General features: G+C 42.0%; 1 protein-coding gene across 1 annotated transcript in view; it reads left to right on the top strand.

The window, feature by feature from the left end:
- The first annotated feature begins 8,106 nt into the window (after positions 1–8,106).
- The window catches only part of LOC131884540 (sodium bicarbonate cotransporter 3-like), an 18,159-nt gene continuing 6,396 nt past the window's right edge, over positions 8,107–19,869 (top strand). The window contains exons 1-7 of the mRNA XM_059232362.1: positions 8,107–8,510; positions 12,513–12,613; positions 12,684–12,818; positions 13,875–13,901; positions 16,208–16,349; positions 17,176–17,537; positions 19,496–19,657. Coding sequence (XP_059088345.1) covers positions 8,392–8,510; positions 12,513–12,613; positions 12,684–12,818; positions 13,875–13,901; positions 16,208–16,349; positions 17,176–17,537; positions 19,496–19,657 — 1,048 coding nt within the window. The 5' untranslated portion in view covers positions 8,107–8,391. The remainder of the gene's footprint in view (positions 8,511–12,512; positions 12,614–12,683; positions 12,819–13,874; positions 13,902–16,207; positions 16,350–17,175; positions 17,538–19,495; positions 19,658–19,869) is intronic.

Raw genomic sequence — 19,869 nt, 5'->3', positions numbered from 1 at the left:
GAATATATTCAACTTTTGAAGAGCACATTTTTTGAGCAAAAGCTGGGCATCATTAAGGATGTTTTACATTTAGTCAAAGATGCGGGAGGCTATAAACAGCAAAATTGGGATTGAACTAGTTCCTTATAAAAAACCATCACCCATCAGTGAAATTTGTAACCATGACAATATGGGCTTATTGTTCGAGAAAGATCAATTTAAAATTATATGTCACGAATTTCTAGAAATATGGACTGTGGACGAGCTTTTTTGCTTCCGTTTATAGTCCACAGCTCTAGAAGTCTGTGGACAGGTCAACTTCAATGGCCTCCACACTTAAGTTCAGCAATGCTGTCCCAATATTTTCAAAGAGCGCTTTAGAGATTTGCAAAGTTCAAAAATGTCTTGCTTTAAGCTTTATAAAATAGGATCTCTAAAATATAGAAAGCTGGAATTTAGGCATCCCACTAACTTTTTTTCTCTCAGCAACTGAGGAAAGATTCCTCCTTGCTAGCGTGACAGAACCGACATAGTTCGGCTAAAAGAAATTATTTTCCTTTTATGCGTTTCCATTGGCCAAGCCAAACGAGCATGGCCAAGAATGGGAGTAATGCAGTGCTGACTTATATACATATATACAGTGGAATGTTTATTTTTACTTTTCAATATTGGAGTCAAAATGGCAAAGCTGCTATTACAAAGGTTGGATTTAAGTTGCATTTAAGACTCTCAGATCAGGTCTCACTTCATATGCAAAGCTTAAGACCTCAGAGGCCTCCTTCCCATAACTAATTCTAAGCAAGTAAACATCGTCAATGCTCATTAGCATAACTTATTGGCAAGAAACATTTACATTTTAGGACTGTTTGACTCAAAAATATAACCACTGATTTAGCAAAGTATGGTCTTGACAAGACCAAAACCCTGAAGTATGTGTCATCTAAAATTTTAGCAAAAGTAATTGTAACGAGTAACGCCATTACATTATTTGGCGAGTAGCGGTCGTGTTACGAATTACTCTTGTTGGCCAAAGTAATGGTAACTGTAATCCGTTCCTTTTATTAAGGAACGACTAACACCCCGATTATTCGCATATTTCACATCTAAAACTGAGATCTTTTCCTGGTCTTAGCTAATGATAATTGAAGATCTGGAACTATGACACAAAAAGTCACCATACCATGGAACAGAGCTATTAGAAATTCTCGGGAATATGAAATTTCCTTGTTGGAACCTTGTTGTTAAAGTCATGAATGGATATGGAGAGAGTTGAGAAATTAGGTGCAACATACTCAAATCAAAGGTAGATTTTGCCCTGAATCATGTCTTTTAGTCCACCAGAATTTGAACGAGAAGCTGAAAACAATAAAACAATAAAGACACAACAATATTTGTAACCGCAAACATACTCATTGTTGTTAAAAGCAGGCAAATTTTTCAGGCCTGCTCTTCTTTCTTCAGGATATAAGACAAAAAATGAACAATGGAAATTTCTGTTAAGATTGACTATGTGCTTCAAGTTTCCTCAGTTGCCAAGAAAGAAACGAAAAATTAAATGCCACTCTGAAGCGTAAAAGAGGGAACGAGTGAAGAGTAATTTCGGGCTTTTTGGGACGTTACAATTACACCATTTTAAAGTGTTGCGGGATTACACTTCCTTTCTCTCGAAAAAAAAGAAAGAATTACAGCAAATTTTGTTACTTGTCATTTCATTACTACTGCCCTCAATATTACATCATATCTGTCTTCACTATTGCGCCAAAGATTAAAAATCATGTCAACTTCTGACTTTGAGTTGATTTTGATTGAAGCTCTGATTTTAACACAATTTCGTGGCTTTATTTGAGAAAATGACTAATGCTTACACACTGGGGTTAAAGAATGTAAAGAGGCGGGGTTGTTAATTAAAAATTGCCTGGGAGATCTTTTTTGAGGACCAAGGGGGAAATAAGCCGCTTCCCAGTAATTATAGACCGATTGCTCTCACTTCAAATAAATGCCAGCCACCTAAGACTGCCCAAACAGCCAATCATACACTTTTTGCGGCTTGCGGTAGGTGGATATTGTAAACACTAGAGACAACGAAAAATTTACTTTTTAGATGAAAAGTATTTAAATAATACACACAAGATATTAAATAAAGGGTTACTTCCGGCGCCGGGATCTGAACCCACGGCACCTAGGGAGAGAATGATCGCCTTGTTGGCGCTGCCCCTTAGAGTGCTCAGCTACAACAGCCCCTTCTAATACTGATTGCTTTGCTTCAGTCAGAAGCAAATTTGTTGTATGAAACTAAATTGAATCCCCAACAGTTAGGAACTCAACTTTTTTGAACATTTCCTTCCCCTTCTCCGCTGGGAAGAGAGTTCATTTAATCTTTTACGAATCCTTTACCTAATTTCATTATCTTTTTCGGCAACTTGTTCACAACCACCGAGAATGTTACCTCTATGTAGAAGAACGCACCATTTTATCACTTAGTCCTTTTTTCACTTTTTCCATAAAAAACTTTTCCTATTTTCTATTCATGTTTAAATTACATTGCAAACCTTTAGACTACCAGTAACAAACTTTGTCAAGGAAGGAATTATGACTATTTCAAGGCTGTGCAAAGTGTTAAGATCAGGATACAAAAGTATTGTAGGCAAGGCTTAAAATCCACTGGACAAAAGATCCCAAATAATAAATTTGACTCGTTCGAGAATGAAAATGCAATACATTTAGAGTATTCACGCCAGATTTCATCATTGGTGTTTATCTGTGAAACATGTGGACAAAAAAGTCTTGTTTTAGTTTTGCTGAATTAAGAACCTTGTCTCTCTTTGAAAATCTAAAATGCCAGAAAAGGGGACTATATTGAAGATAAGTATTTCACCATTTCATTCACTTATTTCGGAGTCCCACGTAATCACCTTAACCTTCAAAATCATCCCTCATTGAATTATTGATAGTCGAGTTAAGTTCAGAATGAAATTCTGTTGAATGGCTTTTTGGTCAACGTCATTAAGCGCTCTAATCAAAGTTAACGAAGATAAAGATATTGAGCAGGTCTTATCTTTGAAAGATATAGGTGTAGTCCTCCAAAGTAATGGAAAGTTCGATGAGCATATCCAATAGAAAGTGGGTAAAGCTGTTAAAATGTGTGATTGGATGTATCTCACGTTTAAGTCCAGAGATAGTATCACGATGCTAACTAAGTATACAATTCAATTGTTCAGCCACATCTTGAATAAGCTTCACCCATTTGTGCTCCAATGAGTTCAGCAGGCTTGCAAGAGATCGAACAAGTCCAAAGATGTTTCACAAGGAACATCACAAGAATGAGAGAGCTTAGAAAAGTTGGGACTGTACAGTGTTCAGAGAAGGTGCGAAAGGTATCTGATATTGTACGTTTTCAAAAGCATTCATGAGCTTTTTGCCAACCCAGGATTTAAGGTTAATTCTAGTGACCGTAGAGGCTTAATGTGCGTTTTGAGAGCACCTTCAAGTTCTCGAGAATCCAGGCTAGTTCGAACAATGAAGTCCACTTCTCTTCTTTCTTCTTCATTGCTCAATTTGCTTCCCTCAAGTATTCGTATGGTACATGAAAAAGGACCAAGAATTGCCCCGATGCAGAATGGGCCCAAGTCGGAGGGAAGCGTGCTGGACGCCCAAGTAAATTCTAGTAGTCCGTGCATCAATTTACTACCTTGTCAATAAATCTTGGGTCTCAAATCCCAATGAGTCCAACTTTTCAGTCTTACATTCAGAATTAGAATCATGATCAGAAGAAAAAATCTATCCGATTCGAACCTAAATCCGAGAGGTCTTCTTCAGTCCAATCCGAACCCGAAATTTTGTGCTCAATCAGATTCAAATCGAGACAGTCGGACCCGATGCGCAGCTCTAATCTGGATGTTTCTTTGATCTCGTTGTCGATAGTCACTTGGTTCAATGATTCCTACCTTAGAAAGGAATCATCCAACCAAGTTTAGAATACTTGTATCTAGAATATCACCAAACATGAGGTTATTGGTGCTCTTTCTCTCAATTTCCCGCCCATCCGCTTCTATGACGTCACGCAATTTGGAAGAGAAAGTCCTACCGAACGTTTTAAGCGAAATGAATAGATAATATCATTCATGTTTGCCAAGTTCGAGAGCACCAATTAAACGAGGATGGAACATTTCCAAGGAAATATGGCAAGTGTTTGTACATGAACTTATACAAGAAAACCGATCTAATTGCAAATGCACGTGCTTTGATCATACAAAGGAAGGAAGTCAATCCCTGATCAAGCAGTTCCTCGGAACAAACAAAGAGGAAGGAGGGAGCAAGTGTGGAACGAATGTTTTTTTTTTGGAAGCACTGAGATCCATCCAGAGAGCTTTTTGTGCCACCCTGGGCTTCCGCTCTGGCTCACTTCTAGCCTTGAACTGATTGCTTTTTATTCTCTCACATATATAGTGTATGGCTCAGCTCAAGGAGCAAAGCTGGCTTTTTTTCATCACCAACTAAGATTCTACCCTACTAACGTCAATGAACGAACCGCTGAGGTGCAAACATTCTAGATTCTAGAGTGCACAATGCTTACTCACTTTGGAAGCCGCGTAAAATGAGCTTCCAAGGTTCTTCCTTTTTCCAGACGCAACTGTAATATAGGGTTAGGCAGAACATGTGGAACGGGAATGGGAGTGATGGCATTTTACAGAAGAGGTAAAGTGGGCTTTCTAAGCAAGCCCCACAGTTTATCCTATTTTGAATTTGTAAGTTTTAATTGCATACCGCAAGAAAAATCATTTCATGAAATAAAATTAAAGACTTTAATTGAAAAGGAAAACTTTTTGCATGATCCACAAATTAACATTTATTTGAATGGTTATCTTCTTTCTGAAGACGGAATTCAAACCCACACCCTTCAAGGAACGCACTCGTACCCATATCGGGTATATTACACCAATATGTTAACATGTTACTTTTGTTTAATTTGCAATCAGCCAATTGTAAATAGAGTTCCAAAATCAGGTTTCTATAGTGTCGTCAATCAACGTGGTTTAATTTCAACCATAGAAATGTGCGATTTTTTTATTGCACTTATTCTCCGCTAGACGTTACTATCAAATGTAAAGTACTCAATTGAGGCACGAACGATCCAATTGTTCATAACCTCAAAATGAAAAATGCACTTACCTTTCCCAATACGCACAAGGTTTCTCATCTAAAGTAAAAGCATGTCTTACATGTTGCATCTCTTCTTGACTTATTGTCAAAATAATTCCTCACCAAGTACTTGATCTGCGTGGAGAAAAGAACACTTATAACGTGTCAAGTCTAAGGCCATAAACACTGTCATGGTCCAGAAGACCGTTAACAAAATTATGTAACAACAACCTTCCTCAGGTTTACTGTCCCTTTTATGCTCCTGCCCATCCCTCATTGACAAAAACGTGTCCTGAAGCGTTTCACTCCATCCTGAAAAAAAGCCCGTTTCCTGGACAAGAAAGAGTCTTCTCTAGTTAGAGTGCTTTTGAGCTGTGAGTTGTCGAATCCACGCATTGTTCAAGGAAAAAGAGAGAGCCAAATCCGAAAGAGACGGACGGGCTGACGGACGACGGAGAAGGGCAGGTCATTGTCCCACATGCCGGCTTCTCTCCGTGCAATCACAAAAAAACCACTGCCTCCAAGTGTGATCCTCGAATTCATGACGACGACAACGATGGCTGACCGAGATCGTTATGAATGAGGTTGACTTGTTATCATCCCGTGCCTTTAATTTCCTGCCCAGCCTCCTTGGCGATGATACGTTCTTGGGAATCTCTTTACCGAGAAGCTTCCCACAACGAACGAGTCCATCTCGTGCAATCCAAGCATTTACATCATCATCATCATCATCATCATCTCCACCACCAAGAACAAGAACAACAACCAATGCCTCGTGTGGGCCTCGACATGCATTCTGAGAGCGAAATGCTTGCTCTTCAGCTCTCAGGGTCTGGAATCGTCGTCGGTTGTGACTGTAGTAGTTAGCACGAAACGCGACAAAGTTATCCTCGTGATTGGATCGAGATTGCGGTGCGAGAAAAGTGCCCGATCGTTGAATTACCTTGTCCAAGATTTTCAGTTGGTGAGCAAATGCGATCGAGCTCATAAACGTCTCGTGATAAGAGTCCGGTGAGTGGACAGACTTGGTCAATTTGGCAGCGAATTCCCCACCAGCACTCTCATCCTCGCCTGCATGTAGTTGGTCGAGAGCATGGGTGTAGAAAACAAGGCGCCTCCGCCAAAAAAGGTGAACACCCCCAGATCCATTTTGGCCAAAGGAATCAGACATTCTCAGTCCACACCGGCACATCTTTGCGTGTAAGTACCTACATACGTAGTATGTTATTTACTTAGTGGTGATTGGAGGTCCGTTTGCGGGCGGAAAACAGTGATAAAAGGCCATTTTCCTGGGGGGGTGTCTGTGAGAGTGTATATAAATCGGAGCTGCTTATGGAGTTGATTTAAGGGGGTTTCAAACGAAAAATTCGTCTAGTCTGCCTTTCAAGAGCTTAGCCAGTCATTGGCAACGTGATCTCGCTTTGTTAAATGCCGATAGAAAATCCAGAGATTTGGGAGTTGCTCTCAAATACAAATTCGACAACAGATCAGAAAATGGCCACAAACAAACGGAAGCTGATCATCTCCGCTCTCGAAAAACACCAAGCAAGACAATGATTCAACTTTTGGCTAAAGGGAATGGATGGCTAGTCTGTACCTGCTATTAAAAGCATTGGTTTATTCCCACCAAGCCGGTAGATAGAGGAAAAGTTCGATCACCTCGTTTGCTTCTGCAATCCTACTGACTGTATTGCACCTTTACTTGGTACAAGGGCAGATAATCTCAGAGCGTGTGTGCTTTACTTCCATGATGAGACAGACGAAAATCCCCCCCCCCCTTTCCAAGACGAAATACCGTTTTCACTTGCTAAATAAAGACCGGGGAGACTCATCAGCTGAGCTTTTACAGAGGTAGTCTATGTACAGATATAGTTTGTGTTTGATCCTGATATCCTCGACTCATGTTTATTCATGCGATCATGCCCTGAAAGGCTCGTGGCCATCATCCATCCATGGCGACGATTGGAAGCTCGCTCTCTCGTCGTGTGTACACAACAACGCACGAGGCTCACAAACATATCCTTGGAATACCATATCGGCACGCAATTGGTGCAAGATTAGTAGTAATTTATTCCCCATGCCAATTCAAATGGAGCTGTCCTTCGCGGTCTTTGGAACGCCTCAAGGCTCCAAGGGATCCTTGCATCGTCTGTGTGTAGTCTGCACCATGATAATGATCGTGTGTTAGCCCATACACTGTGTACTATATACAGTATACTCGTAAATTCTGGCTCTCATTTGATTCTCGTTCCCCACGTTGCATTGCATACCGCATATGTATTGAAGGGTGTGCTATGGTGCTCAGTCATAGACGAATAATAGTCAAGGCCTTGTCACTCCTCTGTTGAACGTTTCTCCCTTAAATAAGTTCTCAGTGCGCCCTCTGTAGACGACGAAGAGAGAGCGGGAGAAACGAAGCAAGGCCAAGTGGAACATTGACAGGGTAGATAGACATTCATTGAAGAAGGACCGCGACCGGCGCTCCGTAATCCACCGTATGTTATGTGAGTGTGCATGTCAGTGTGTTCCAAGTCTTTCTCCTCCGTCCCTCCCTCCCTCCCACCCTCCCTCCATCTATCTATCCATCCCACGTCCTCCCTCTCAGTCATTCCGTGGAGTTCCTTTCTCACTCATCGCGCTTCGACGTTCCTCCCTCGTTCCTCGTTGATTCGCTGTTCCTTTCTTGTTGTTCTGTCACAGTCATCGACAAATACTAAAAATATTTCCACGAGTACTAAAGGAAGAATTGTCGGGAAAACACATTGTGAGGAGGTATGAAAGCTGCATGGCATCTTTGTTGTCTTGTGCCTCATGACTGAGTATTGAAGGCCGCTGATGAGCCCGGCTGAATGGGTCGTTGTTCCTCATGAGCCATGCTTCTTAGTTTCATGTGCAATCGTTCATCTTGAGTGCCGTTCATACGCTGACTCATGGACGATGAGGTGACAAAACCTGCCCCACATGGGTCAAGCGTGTGTGAGCCGCATATTCATTCCATGACCAGTCTATATCTAAGGACTTGGGTGCTATTCAAAGTGCTTCCAGAGTGCTCAAGTGGGAACATCTCCAGTCTCATTGGCACGGTCGCCTTGGTGAAAACTTGAATAAACTTGTTGCTATTGGGTGGAACTCGATCGACCGATAGTCAACATCTCCAATTGCCAATTAAACGCCATCCCTTCCACTCGATCCAAGTATCTCTACACCAAATGCATATCTAAGCACAGTGCCTCTACCAGGAAGTGATATCAAAAAGTCTCAGTGGGGCTCATTATGCCTGATTTTGGAACCATGAACGTGAATGAAAAGAAGGCTGTTGTGGCGAACAAAGCCAATCCCTTGAACACAACTCCCCAAGGACTTGAGGCGAATCCCGAAAATTCCTCCTCCAGGTAATCATCTTCTACTTTCAAGTAGAAACTGCTTAATCCAACCCAATCGTATATCTACCAAACGCATGTAGTGAGAACATCTGTATTTATCTTGTGTTCCACTGGAATGTATGTGGGTGCGTTGATTGAAGCGTTGGAGATTAGCGATGCCCTACTAATGGAGAGCTGTTTTTCGTGACCTTCTTGTTCCAACTTTTTCTGATGAAGAGTCGATCCAAACATCTGTGAAAGCCGGCATTTGTTGACCGTACCAGTATGTTGTGTTCCACTGCTAAAAGAATCAGCTGCTTACAGTCCTTCACCGACTTCCCGACTATTCCACCGCTTTCCTTAGCTTCCTCACAAACCCACGGCTTTGTCACTTCACTCTTCCCTTTTTGGGTGGGTTTTTCATCTTGGCAAGGGAAAGTTCCCCAAGCTCATGTAAAGGTTACAAATTGAACGAGTCCAACATCCTCGCCCAGAACCTAAAGCGACTCTCATGAGCCGGCAGTTTGTCCAATGGGGCCTTAACCAAACACATCTCTCCTCTCAAATGCGAATGGGTCGCCGAGGGACCAGCTTTTTTTGCTTGGGACACACACGGGCAAAAGTTGGCGTTCCACTTGGGAAGATGTGTGTCCCACAAATTCACGACTCTGTTACGAAATATCGATGAGCTGCCATTCCCATTTTCCAATCACGACCGCGGCCTCTGAAACCAAGTGAATAGTTTTGTTTCAGTTGGATGTACTTTCTGATTCAACGAATCGAGTTGGTTTTCCCGATACTGCAGTTTGGACATGGTCCGGTTTCTTTGGACAACGTTGAAGGTCAAGGTGCCAGTTCGTTTAAAGGTCGCCTCTCCAGAGAGAAAGATGAAGAGGATATTCTTACAACACAAAGAGCCCTTTCGCTAACAAGAACATCCAATCACGGATGGGGTTTGTAAAGAGATTAGCACCGATTGAAGCTGCTCGACACTGGTGTACTACTACATTTGTTATCGGAACAATGAATGAAAAGTAATTCGCCATCAACCAAAAGTGCAAATGGCTTAAGAAGTCTCCAAGTGCTTCCATAAGCGATTTCAAGGCCATTAAATTTGCATCAAATCTGGAATTGGAGGCAACAGCTAAGACCCACGCGTTTTTTGTTGGATATTGGCGTTCTTATCGTACAGAGTAAATTGGGCAAAGGATTAGAGCGTCTCCAAAGGACTTTCATACAATTTCGTGACCATTTCAAATCGCAAATTATGTTCTTAATTTGAAAGTTCATCCCACGGCTTTCAAAAATATCAGCCGGTTTGGTCTTTTTCTGGTCAAAATTTGGGGTCAGAAAGGGTGTGTGAAGATTGAGGGATCAAAGGCTTTAGTGACTAAAGTAAGACTAAATTGATGGGGAAGTCATAAAAGCGTTTTTTGGCTACTCCAGTAACCAGGTCACCTTGTTTTCGTCAGTAGACCCGCGGAATGTTTCCCGTGCACATTACCATTGAAAATATCTCCCTCCGATTTTTAAACTACCGTAAGTGTCCGATCCAAATATTGCAGCTAGAGGGCGCTTGCGTCAAATATGTTCCACGTTGAGAGTTCCAAACAAACCGGCAAGTGGCGCCCATTTGCCCGCAATCCAAGCCAGAGCGAAGCTTTCCTTAACGATGTGAAGCCTCCAATCGTTTTGTTACGCATAATGGGACACTAAAGGGCGTTTTGAAGTATTTTCGAACGAGTCAAAAGGTCATTAAAGATATTCAGCCCTCCAATATGTGACACAAGAGTTCTTAGACCTCTCATCAATTGATTGAAAACTTCAACTCAGTATGTTAGTTTGTACCTTCACGAGGCCAATGGAACAAATCAAGAGCAAGGAAACAAGTAATACTCGAAAGGCGACGCCGAGGAACAGCGGCAGCAGGAGTTCCACCACAACTGAGCGCTTCCTCGTTAGATAGATCAGCCCAGGGTATATTTTCACGTGAGCTTTTCCTCCAATCCCATGCTTAAAGGCGAGGCCGAGTCGAGGCTGCTGTTGCTCTGTTTTGTCGTTGGGTCCAATATTCTGACTTGGATCTCGCCGTATTTGCGGGGAGAGAGGAGAGCCATCCTTCTAAGAGTGTTCTCTCAACAAAAATTGGTGGTTAGCAAGCTTTTCCCAAGGTCTCTCTCTCCCTCTCTCTCTTCGTTGAAAAGGCCCTGTGGCCTTTAATGCCGGCCTTACTGCCCGTTGAGCCCCGAACGGCTGACGTAAGTCGAAGCTACTGCTGTTCTTCTTCTAGTACTTGAACGACGACCTTCATCAGTCCGTGACTTTTCTCTCAAGGGGAGGGGAGTCAGCAACGTGTGATGTATTTTGGGCCCAAGATTAGCTACAATTTGGGACAAATTCAAAACTTTCAATCCACTTCCCACGAAGAATCGACTGTCAAAAGTCGGCTTTTGTCCTCTGCTTGTATTGCGGAAAGGTCGAAAGTCCGCAACGTGTATCAGACCTAACTCTAAGGTTACAGTTCAGGGACACTTAAGTTTGTCTTCAAATCGTGTTCAACCCAACTCAGGTAAGCCCCCAGAAACCGGGTTTGCCGTGTCAATTTGCACCATTTGAGACTTGAATGCCCTTTACACCTGACCTTTCGACCATGATTGTGCCCTAATTACGTTAGATTTTACTTATTGAAGGTTCAAGAGCCGTACTCTTCCGCTCAGGTTAATCAATCTTCCAAGGAACTTTGGATGCATATGTTCCAAGAACAGCTTTCACCAACGTGGGGCTTATGTCGAGTATGTAGATGTAGGTACATGATACAGGATGAACACTAATGAAGGTCATCAAATGTGATCGAGAATACTGGGAAAGAAAAAAAACGTTGGCACGAGTTCATGTAGAGCAAGTAACACCACTGAGATTGCAAACATCCTTCGAAACACATGGCTTAAGGAATGTCGTTCCACCCACATTGTCCAGAACCCAGATACATGGAAGGGAAGACAACTTTCGATCGAATCTCGTCAAAATGAATGAGACAGAAAAAACATTGACTTTCAGTTTACCACTTTTGATCCATAACTTCACGACCTTGATTTGTTTGCTTAAGGGAGCAAAGACCGGGTAGGAGTATCACATTCTCGTGAGCGGAACAAAATCCAAAGGACCTTGATTTGTTTATCCAATATCTTTGTTGAAACAATTGATATTTTGCGGCAACGTAAACTGAGGCTAGATGGCTGTCCAGATCATACGGTCCACTTTTTGGATCTCGGTCTTGACTGTCGTGCTTTTGAAGCTTTCATCTACAAACTATTCCACATGCGCAAGCAATGAAGAAAAAGCGAAAGATCAATGGGCATAATTTGTTGGTAAGCCTTGCCTGGCCAAGACTCGGTTGTAACGAAAGTATTGGAGTAGGAGCCGCCGAGGAGTTCCTCCCTGGCCTTTTTATGGACCATGCTTAAAGGCCTGCCAGTTTGTTTTGAACTGGACAGCCCAAAGGGCAGGCATTGCCAGTGACAGCACTTCCATTTTGAAGGAGGGTAGATAGCGGTATTGTGTCTGGAAAACCCTGGAGAATTGCACCGAAGGTGAGGAAGAGAAGGAAGTCCCTTGGAACCGGCCTTGTCTTAATGGATAGCAGTTGTCCCATACAACCAATTTATAAGGATATTTTTGCCACCATTTCGTAAAGAGCATGCCTTTGTAACCACAACACTGGGCAAAATTGGGTTTGAGCACCTCCCGTCAATGTGTTTATATCAATTTCGGAGGCTCTCCACTTCCTACGCAATCTCACTCTAAGGCCCAAATACTCGTCTCTCTTGTTCCATTCTGTAACTCTTGTCGACTTCTTTTGGAGCCAAGATTTCTTGGCACTGGTCCAAGGCTCCAAGCTTGTTCCAAAGAGTGTGTGGGGACAGACTAGAGATCAATTTCCATTTGCGTTTTAGAGAATGTACTGAAACCACATCGACATCAACACTACCAATTGTCAAATCGTTGAGTTTGACCATCTCTATTCCATTCCAGACCTTGGGCCATGGACGGTGGAAACTCAGAAGACCTTGAGGCCCCTAAAGATCCAGGGGCCCTTAAACATCATGCTGGCCTAACTGATACAGAAATTGACGGTAAGACAACAAGTTCGAGAAATAGAGGCCATTGTTAGATAACTATCAAAAGATCCATTCATGCTTCAAGGCCATCGCAATGTCTATGTGGGGATCCATATTCCCGGAAGATCTAGCCGGAGACCCGGGAGCAACAAGGGAGCACGAACGCATCATCGTCATAAGAATCGCCATTTGAAAGGCGCATCCGAGGCCAACCGACCAGGTAGTGAGAAACAATTTTGGTGATAACATCAAGAATCAAACCATACAATTTGCTTCCTCGAAACAATTTGTGGTTGCATTTAGACAATTCAATGCGTTCATGGGTCTGAAGTCTGACCCTTAACGCGGGGATGAACTAACCTGTTTTGAGGTTACTTTCGTTTAATGAATGGGAGATTTGAGAAGGATACCAAAAATGGGTAGCACTTCAATCTTCAATGTGGTAACGGATGACCTTCATTCTCGCTTTAATCCGACATTCTAAGTTCAAATACAATTTCCACTCATTATTTGTAGAGTTGTTGCAAAGAGAGCCTTTTTGTTTTGCCACTCAAACATGTGAGGATTTTTTAAGTTTGCACTTTTTCACTTAGACATTGAAGGTTGACTAATCTTCTCGAATATCAAAGTGAGGCGAAATGGAATTCATTCATTTTCAAAATCATCTATCAAAAAGTCATCAAGCAAGCACATGCTTTTCAAAAGAATAGATTAGCCATTATATGCATATTTGTGAACAATGACCTTGTTTTTTTGTAACACAATCTAATTAAAATGGACGAATGTCTATCTCACGATTAGATATTGCTCCGATTCCGTGATCAAACCTTCATTTCTTGACACCCGGAGAGCAGTTCAAGTATTAAATCATAAACACGTTAATGAGGCCTTGAAATAATGGAAGTGTCTCTGTTATGGAACTCTAACATCTAGTTTCATTACGGTGTTTGAACAGGAAGTGTCACATCCTGGTTCTAATTTTGCTGGAATTTCATTGCCAAAACGAAAATTGCAATCATCAAAGATCCAAAACGGCGGTCGAATAACTTGTGAGAGCCCTTATTTGATCTTAAAAATGACATCTTTCCTCGTCCAACACTCATTTTGTCTCATTGAGACAAAGTTGCATAAAAATGTTTTGATGCATTCATGTGCTTTCCTACTTAGCCAGCTCCGCCAGAATTTTCCATGTGAAGAATGAACATATTATTTGCTAATGCCAGTAGGTAAAAAAAACATATATTAAAAACATTTCTCTCATGCTTCCAATTTCTAGCCCCGTCAAAAGGATCCAGTCCACCAAGTAAATAAGCCTCTTATTGCACCTTAGTTGTGTATGTTCATTGTAATCAAAACAATTCAAAGTGATTTCATAATCTTCGTAGTGGGATAAATAGTGGCTCTGCTATATTTAGTTTAGAATGTGCAAGAGCTACTAACAATGTGAACGGACAGGCTAAGGATTAAAATAACCATTTGCGATGCTGATCAGCCACACATTACTTATCTTCAACCAAATCAAGGACGACGTCATCACTGGACAGAGACGGTAGGGTGGGGGAAACGTAACTTTTATCCAGATGAACCGAATGCATTTTCCTTCACACAAATTGGACTTTAGTTAGCTCAGAAAGCGTTCGCCAATTTTGACCTCAATTGAACGTCTGCGTCAAAAGCAATGAGGTCCTGAAACTCAGTAGGACGTGGGCAGAAAATGACTTGCTTAGCACCACGTTGGTAAGATCTTACCAACGTGGTGCTAGCTCACTCAATTTACGCCCTCCCTGGTCCGAGTTTTAAATGCTCATAACTTTTGACACAGAAGTTTGATTGAGATCAAGACTGACCATTGCTTTCTGAGGCTATAATTGAGTCAACTCATGTAAAGAGAAATGCATTTGATTGATTGGAATTGGAATTACTCATTTTCCCCCACCCCCCGTCGCTGTCCAGTGGTGAAGTCGTCCTTGACCAAATCGAATCTGTCTTTTTGTTACTGAGAATATAGTACAGAAACACCAGATGATATCTCAAACTAAAAATACTTTCAAAGAAACGCACGTTGAAAAAGTCCAATAAAAAAGTGCACAAGTTTAGGAGTTGGCTCTCTTTTAGGTTTTTTGCCGTCTTTTAAGTGAGCTCAATTTTCGATACACTTTTGCGACTGATTAAGCTAAGCAGATTAAATCTCAAGTCAAAGAAAGCAAGGAAAAAGAATCAGACATATCGAATTCAAAAAAGCGAAATTTATCTTCCGTCTCTCCGTCCACATTTTGATACATTTTTAGAAAGTGTTTAGACTTAGTTTATGTTCAAAGTGGGATCTTGTGTTCATGCTAAAACGATGTCTACCGAACTGGTTTTTTGAAAGTGCCTAAATAAAGGTCTCTTACATAAAGTACAATTTGGATCATCACGATTTATTCATGGTAAAATCCTTTCTTTTGAGACAATGCATTTGGATTGCAATTGATAAAGCAAGACATTGCACTGACTAACTGTATGCACTCTGCTAAGACCTAATTCAGATTTGACTTGACACATGTCCATATTGTCCATCCTTCGACCTTGATATCCAAGTGGTCTTTTTGCATTCGTCGCTCTTCTCTTGTCCATTAGTGTGGATTTACCATCGCCCCTCAAGCGTTGGAATCTTAATGTCTCATACGTTCTCTAGGTGACTCAAGAAGCATTTGCTTGGGATGTGGAATGTTCCTGTAGCCTTGTATTTACTAGTCCAGCACTCGCACTTGCTTCGAGACTTGTCCTCCAAGTACGTTTGTACTATCAATAAGGGGCTTTCTTCTAACAATAAAAAATCATGTCCCATGTCTCCTGGTCTCAAGTGACGTTTGAGTAGATTTTTACGAAAAAAAAGTAGACTGATGAATTGAAGAGAAGCTTCTCCATTTTCCATTAATTAAGGTCAGACAGCTCTTGGAAACTAGAAACGAGAAAATTGATCCTCCCGATTAGTTTGCAGACTTTCGACTTCTCTTTGAACAGTCGGTCCTAGTACAATATACTCCATCCAACTAGTCTAGGCCTGAATTGCATGTTTTGTTGGAGACACATTTCTTTATCGAGGCCAAATGTTTCGTTTGGCTTTGAAAAACGATGAGTCAAACTGAGTTTTGAGTTCATCAACCTGAACATTGCCAGGCGTTTGTGCCTCCATTGGCGGGATCTTTGCTCTTAAAAGAAGGATGACTTGGCGCAAAAATGTTCGCAAAAAGTACTCTCAACCTCAAGATGTTTTGGATTTTGATCGAGCAGATTTACTTTTTGTTGTATAGCATGTGCAATCGGCATATCGTTCACATGAAAGTTTCATGGCCTTTTTTCGGGCGTTAGCCGAGTCAAAACGAAGGCTGCTGTCAACAAGATGCTCAGAAAGGACAAGAGAATACTGTCGTACATCAACGATTTCGAAAGGCCAAGAACTCAGGGCAAGTTTTGAGAGTGGACAGATACATATTCCTTGTACAGCGATTCATTGGGGGACATTGTTATGTGTCACATGTTGGACGTGTGGACTTGTGCACTTGTTAGTCCTACCATTGTTCTTAGCAGTAAGTGAATTATGACCATTGATCATTTTACTTATAGTCACTCCACCCGCGCAAAGAGTCCAATTCATATTGGGTGAAGACCACGATGACAACGGCCATGAACCGCATCCGTTGTTTTCTGAAATGGAAGAGCTGTTCCTGGATGAGAATGGAGAAATGGAGTGGAAAGAAACAGCGAGGTGAGTTGTTTTTCCAGCGACGAGATTGACCTTGAATAAGTGTTATGAAGCGTGGAGAATGACCCTCTTTCTCGTCTTACGTGTACTGCACGGATATAAGTACCCTACGCACATGCAATCACCGTATGTCGTTGGGAAGCTCGATCATATAAACGTAGATATCGTATCAAGAGTGTTGGGTTAATTGGGCATTCGGTTACGAGAGTCATTCCAACTAAATTCATGCCTTGGGTGTTAGTTGCAAAAAAAACCTAATTACAAATTTAGGGTCAGCACACTATTTTGAAAAAACAAAACTGTCAAACAATGCATGGGTTTAAAAAGTTGATTGATGGAAACTTTTAGTATGATGTATACCTTGTTTTTGATCCATTTGATCGCATCAGTTTCAATATAGGTGGTATTCTCCTCGTAGATTCCCCCTCGAGCTCATCAAAGAACGACGAGCTTCATCACAGGGCTTAGTAGATACGTGAATGACCGAGCTCCAAGAAAATTACCTTAATTCCATTCCCATTGGAAATTCTTTTCCCATCCAAGAGTTATTACTGGGGTAGCTAGGTTTACTCATAACGAAATCTTAGTACACATTCTATTTTTTTTTCAAGAAAAAAAAACAATCTTTTTAAACTTAATGGACTGAATCGCCTCAATCTGTAGGGCTTATAATTTAGGTAAAAACAAAGTGAATTCACAACATGAAACGAGGAATACCACACGAGAACAAAAATAGGGAATATGCAGCTGTTCTTGCCTTGTGCCCTGATTTGATTCGCGCATCATTTGGGTTTCTGATTATTCCTATATGACACTAATTCTATTGCAGATGGGTCAAATTCGAAGAGGATGTGGAAGAAGGTGGAAATCGATGGTCCAAACCTCACGTGGCCACTCTATCCCTTCATTCTCTTTTTGAGCTTCGACACATGCTGCTCAATGGAACGGTTTGCTTGGATATGTCGGCGGGGAATCTGGACGATATCGCTGAACTAACTTTGGACAACATGGTCAATGCTAATCTGTTGCCCTACGACAAGAAGGTTTTTGTGAAGGATGCCATTCTGAAGAAACATCGACATCTGTACGAGAAGCAGTCGAAACATGGGGAGAGCTCGAGCTCGAATATCTCCAAGTTGCCGTTGATTCGATCCTTGGCAGATATCGGTCGGAACCACTCCTCATCCAAGAGTAAGTACACATGGAGGGCTTGTGATTACCCCTTGTTGGGGCAGGACCATAGTTGCCTCTGTTTGACTTACAAAATGGATCTATTTCGAGTCAATTTCTTTGCCTTTTTTCCATTCCTCTACTCAATCACATTTGGTGATGGTGCAAACCCTTAAGCGACTCCTTAAAAAGTTTGGTCTTTGCGTGCATGTCCTCTAATTCTCGCAAAATTCCTCCCGTTCCTTTATCAAAATCACACCATACAAATTATTCACGGTGTACGTAGCACTAATGAATCTGCGATTCATCAATTGATGCATTGATGCAGGGACTGACTCAGATTCAACGTTCAAACCATTTGTTCCAAGGGAGGAGTTTGAGTGTTGGGCCCTTTTTTAACCATCCCTAGAGCTTCACTAACGCCCTCAAATCGACCTTAACCCTCCTCTGACTGACCCAAGCCCGATTGGGCGTCCACTGGCGACTAACCCCTCCCTATTGTATGTGTTACAATATAGGCATGGTCCGATTAAAGGAAATGTTTGGTTCTAACTCCGACCTGAGCAAGGCTGAGGGTGCCGAGGCAGCCGGTGTGGTCCACGCCGACGCCCAAGGCCTCTTGGGCGTCCCGGGAGGTAAAGAAAGACACAGAGCAAAGATATAGCTCCCCCAAAGTACAAACCAGAGCGCATCCTCCTGGACAACGACGGCGGCGACCAAAGTCTCTTTAGGGACCTTCTTCAAGGACGAACCCAGAGCGGAGACGACGATCGTGTCCTTTCTGGTTCGTCCTTTCCGTTGTCCGTTGTCGTTCGAATGTCGGCTTTTTGCCCTTCAACTTGGCCTCCGTATGATCCGTTTTGAAATGATGGAGGTTCAGAGTGGTTGGGTTTGCTTTTATAGTGAAACAGTACGTAGTACATCAGCATCGTCTCAAAACGCTTCCTCTCCTGTCCTTTCCTGTTTGTTTCCGACCACACTTTTCCCTTATACGGTAGCTTAGTTTAGTCAAATCAAAAGTTTGATGAAATTGGGCCCAGTTTAAAGGCCAGTGCATGCTTTGATAGATAGGGAAGGGGGCCCTTTTTGGGGGTGATAGAGGAAACGGAGAGGAAGGAAATGCTTGGTTTTGGGGAACGAAAACAAAAAGCGTATGTTGAATCACGTCTGGATGCTTTTCTCCGCACAAATTGTTTCAAAAGCATTGATTAGGACGGCTGACACGTTTGCAATGATTTCGACAAGCAGTTCATGTGTTGTGCCTATTTTTGTTTTTTACGCGATGATCAAATCTTGATTTTGTACCAACCAATTTTGTTTACATAAGCTTCAACACATGCATTATCATTATTCATAAGAAGATCGTCGAAAGGCGACTAGAACAAATAGTTTAAATCCCTAAACCAGATTCTGCTTGACAAGTAATATGCATTATGAATGGTATTCCAAAGACTTGTACAACAGCATTAATTTGAGATTTGGGAGAGGGTTGAATCACAATCAAGGATGTTGATAATTCTGGGTTAAATGGAAGAGCACCTTAACAGACTCAAGGGTCACCAATACTTTGAATTGCCTCGATTGGTCACAGACAACCTCAGATAATAGAAAAAGAAACCTATTCCTGACAAACGACAAGTTGTACAGTTGTTTGGCTTCAATGTCCTGGAAAAGTGTAGGTCAATTTCATTTTGTGGTCTTTATCTTAAATTTTGGAAAGCTTGCCTTTATGGACACTTCAGTGAACTTTAGCACTTCATGCTTTTATCAAATGAAATTATATTCAACAAATATATCAAAACGGTTTGTAGACCTAGTAAATATCTTCACCCTACTCACCTCTTTTATGATACATAGCCTACTTTGAAGCAATTAAAAAGCCTTGCCCCACGAGTACTGGAGATCCCAAATCAGATGAAGGTCCCTCTGTATCAGGCCATGACAAGCCCCAAGATTGAAGCCTTTTTTGTCTTCCCCAGCCGTGTCTTCAGAGCCCGCCCGCTCCTCTCCTCCTGAAGAGGGCGGGATCGTGTCCACGACAGTTGAGGCACTTGACGGCCACGACCAGAGCGCTGTGGGTGGTGGGGGCGGAGGCAATGGTTCGCACCATCTCTTAAGCCTTCCCTCCAGCGGTATTGGTGGTAATTTGAACCAAACCTCAAGCAATTGTGAATAATCCGTCACTTACACCTGCACAACCCAAGACCTGCCTAACCTTAGACAGGAGATGCTATGGAGATGTCTTGGAATGTGTTCTATAATAAGCCGCCCTTACATACTACATTAACCGCAGATTTTTGTGCCTTCCTCTCCATCACTAACAAAGTAACGCCCTCATCGAACCTCCCCCCCC

This window comes from Tigriopus californicus, chromosome 8, assembly GCF_007210705.1.
Source record: "Tigriopus californicus strain San Diego chromosome 8, Tcal_SD_v2.1, whole genome shotgun sequence".
Taxonomy (NCBI): domain Eukaryota; kingdom Metazoa; phylum Arthropoda; class Copepoda; order Harpacticoida; family Harpacticidae; genus Tigriopus; species Tigriopus californicus.
Note: the sequence above shows the minus strand (reverse complement) of the source record. Positions and strands in the feature narration are given on the sequence as shown.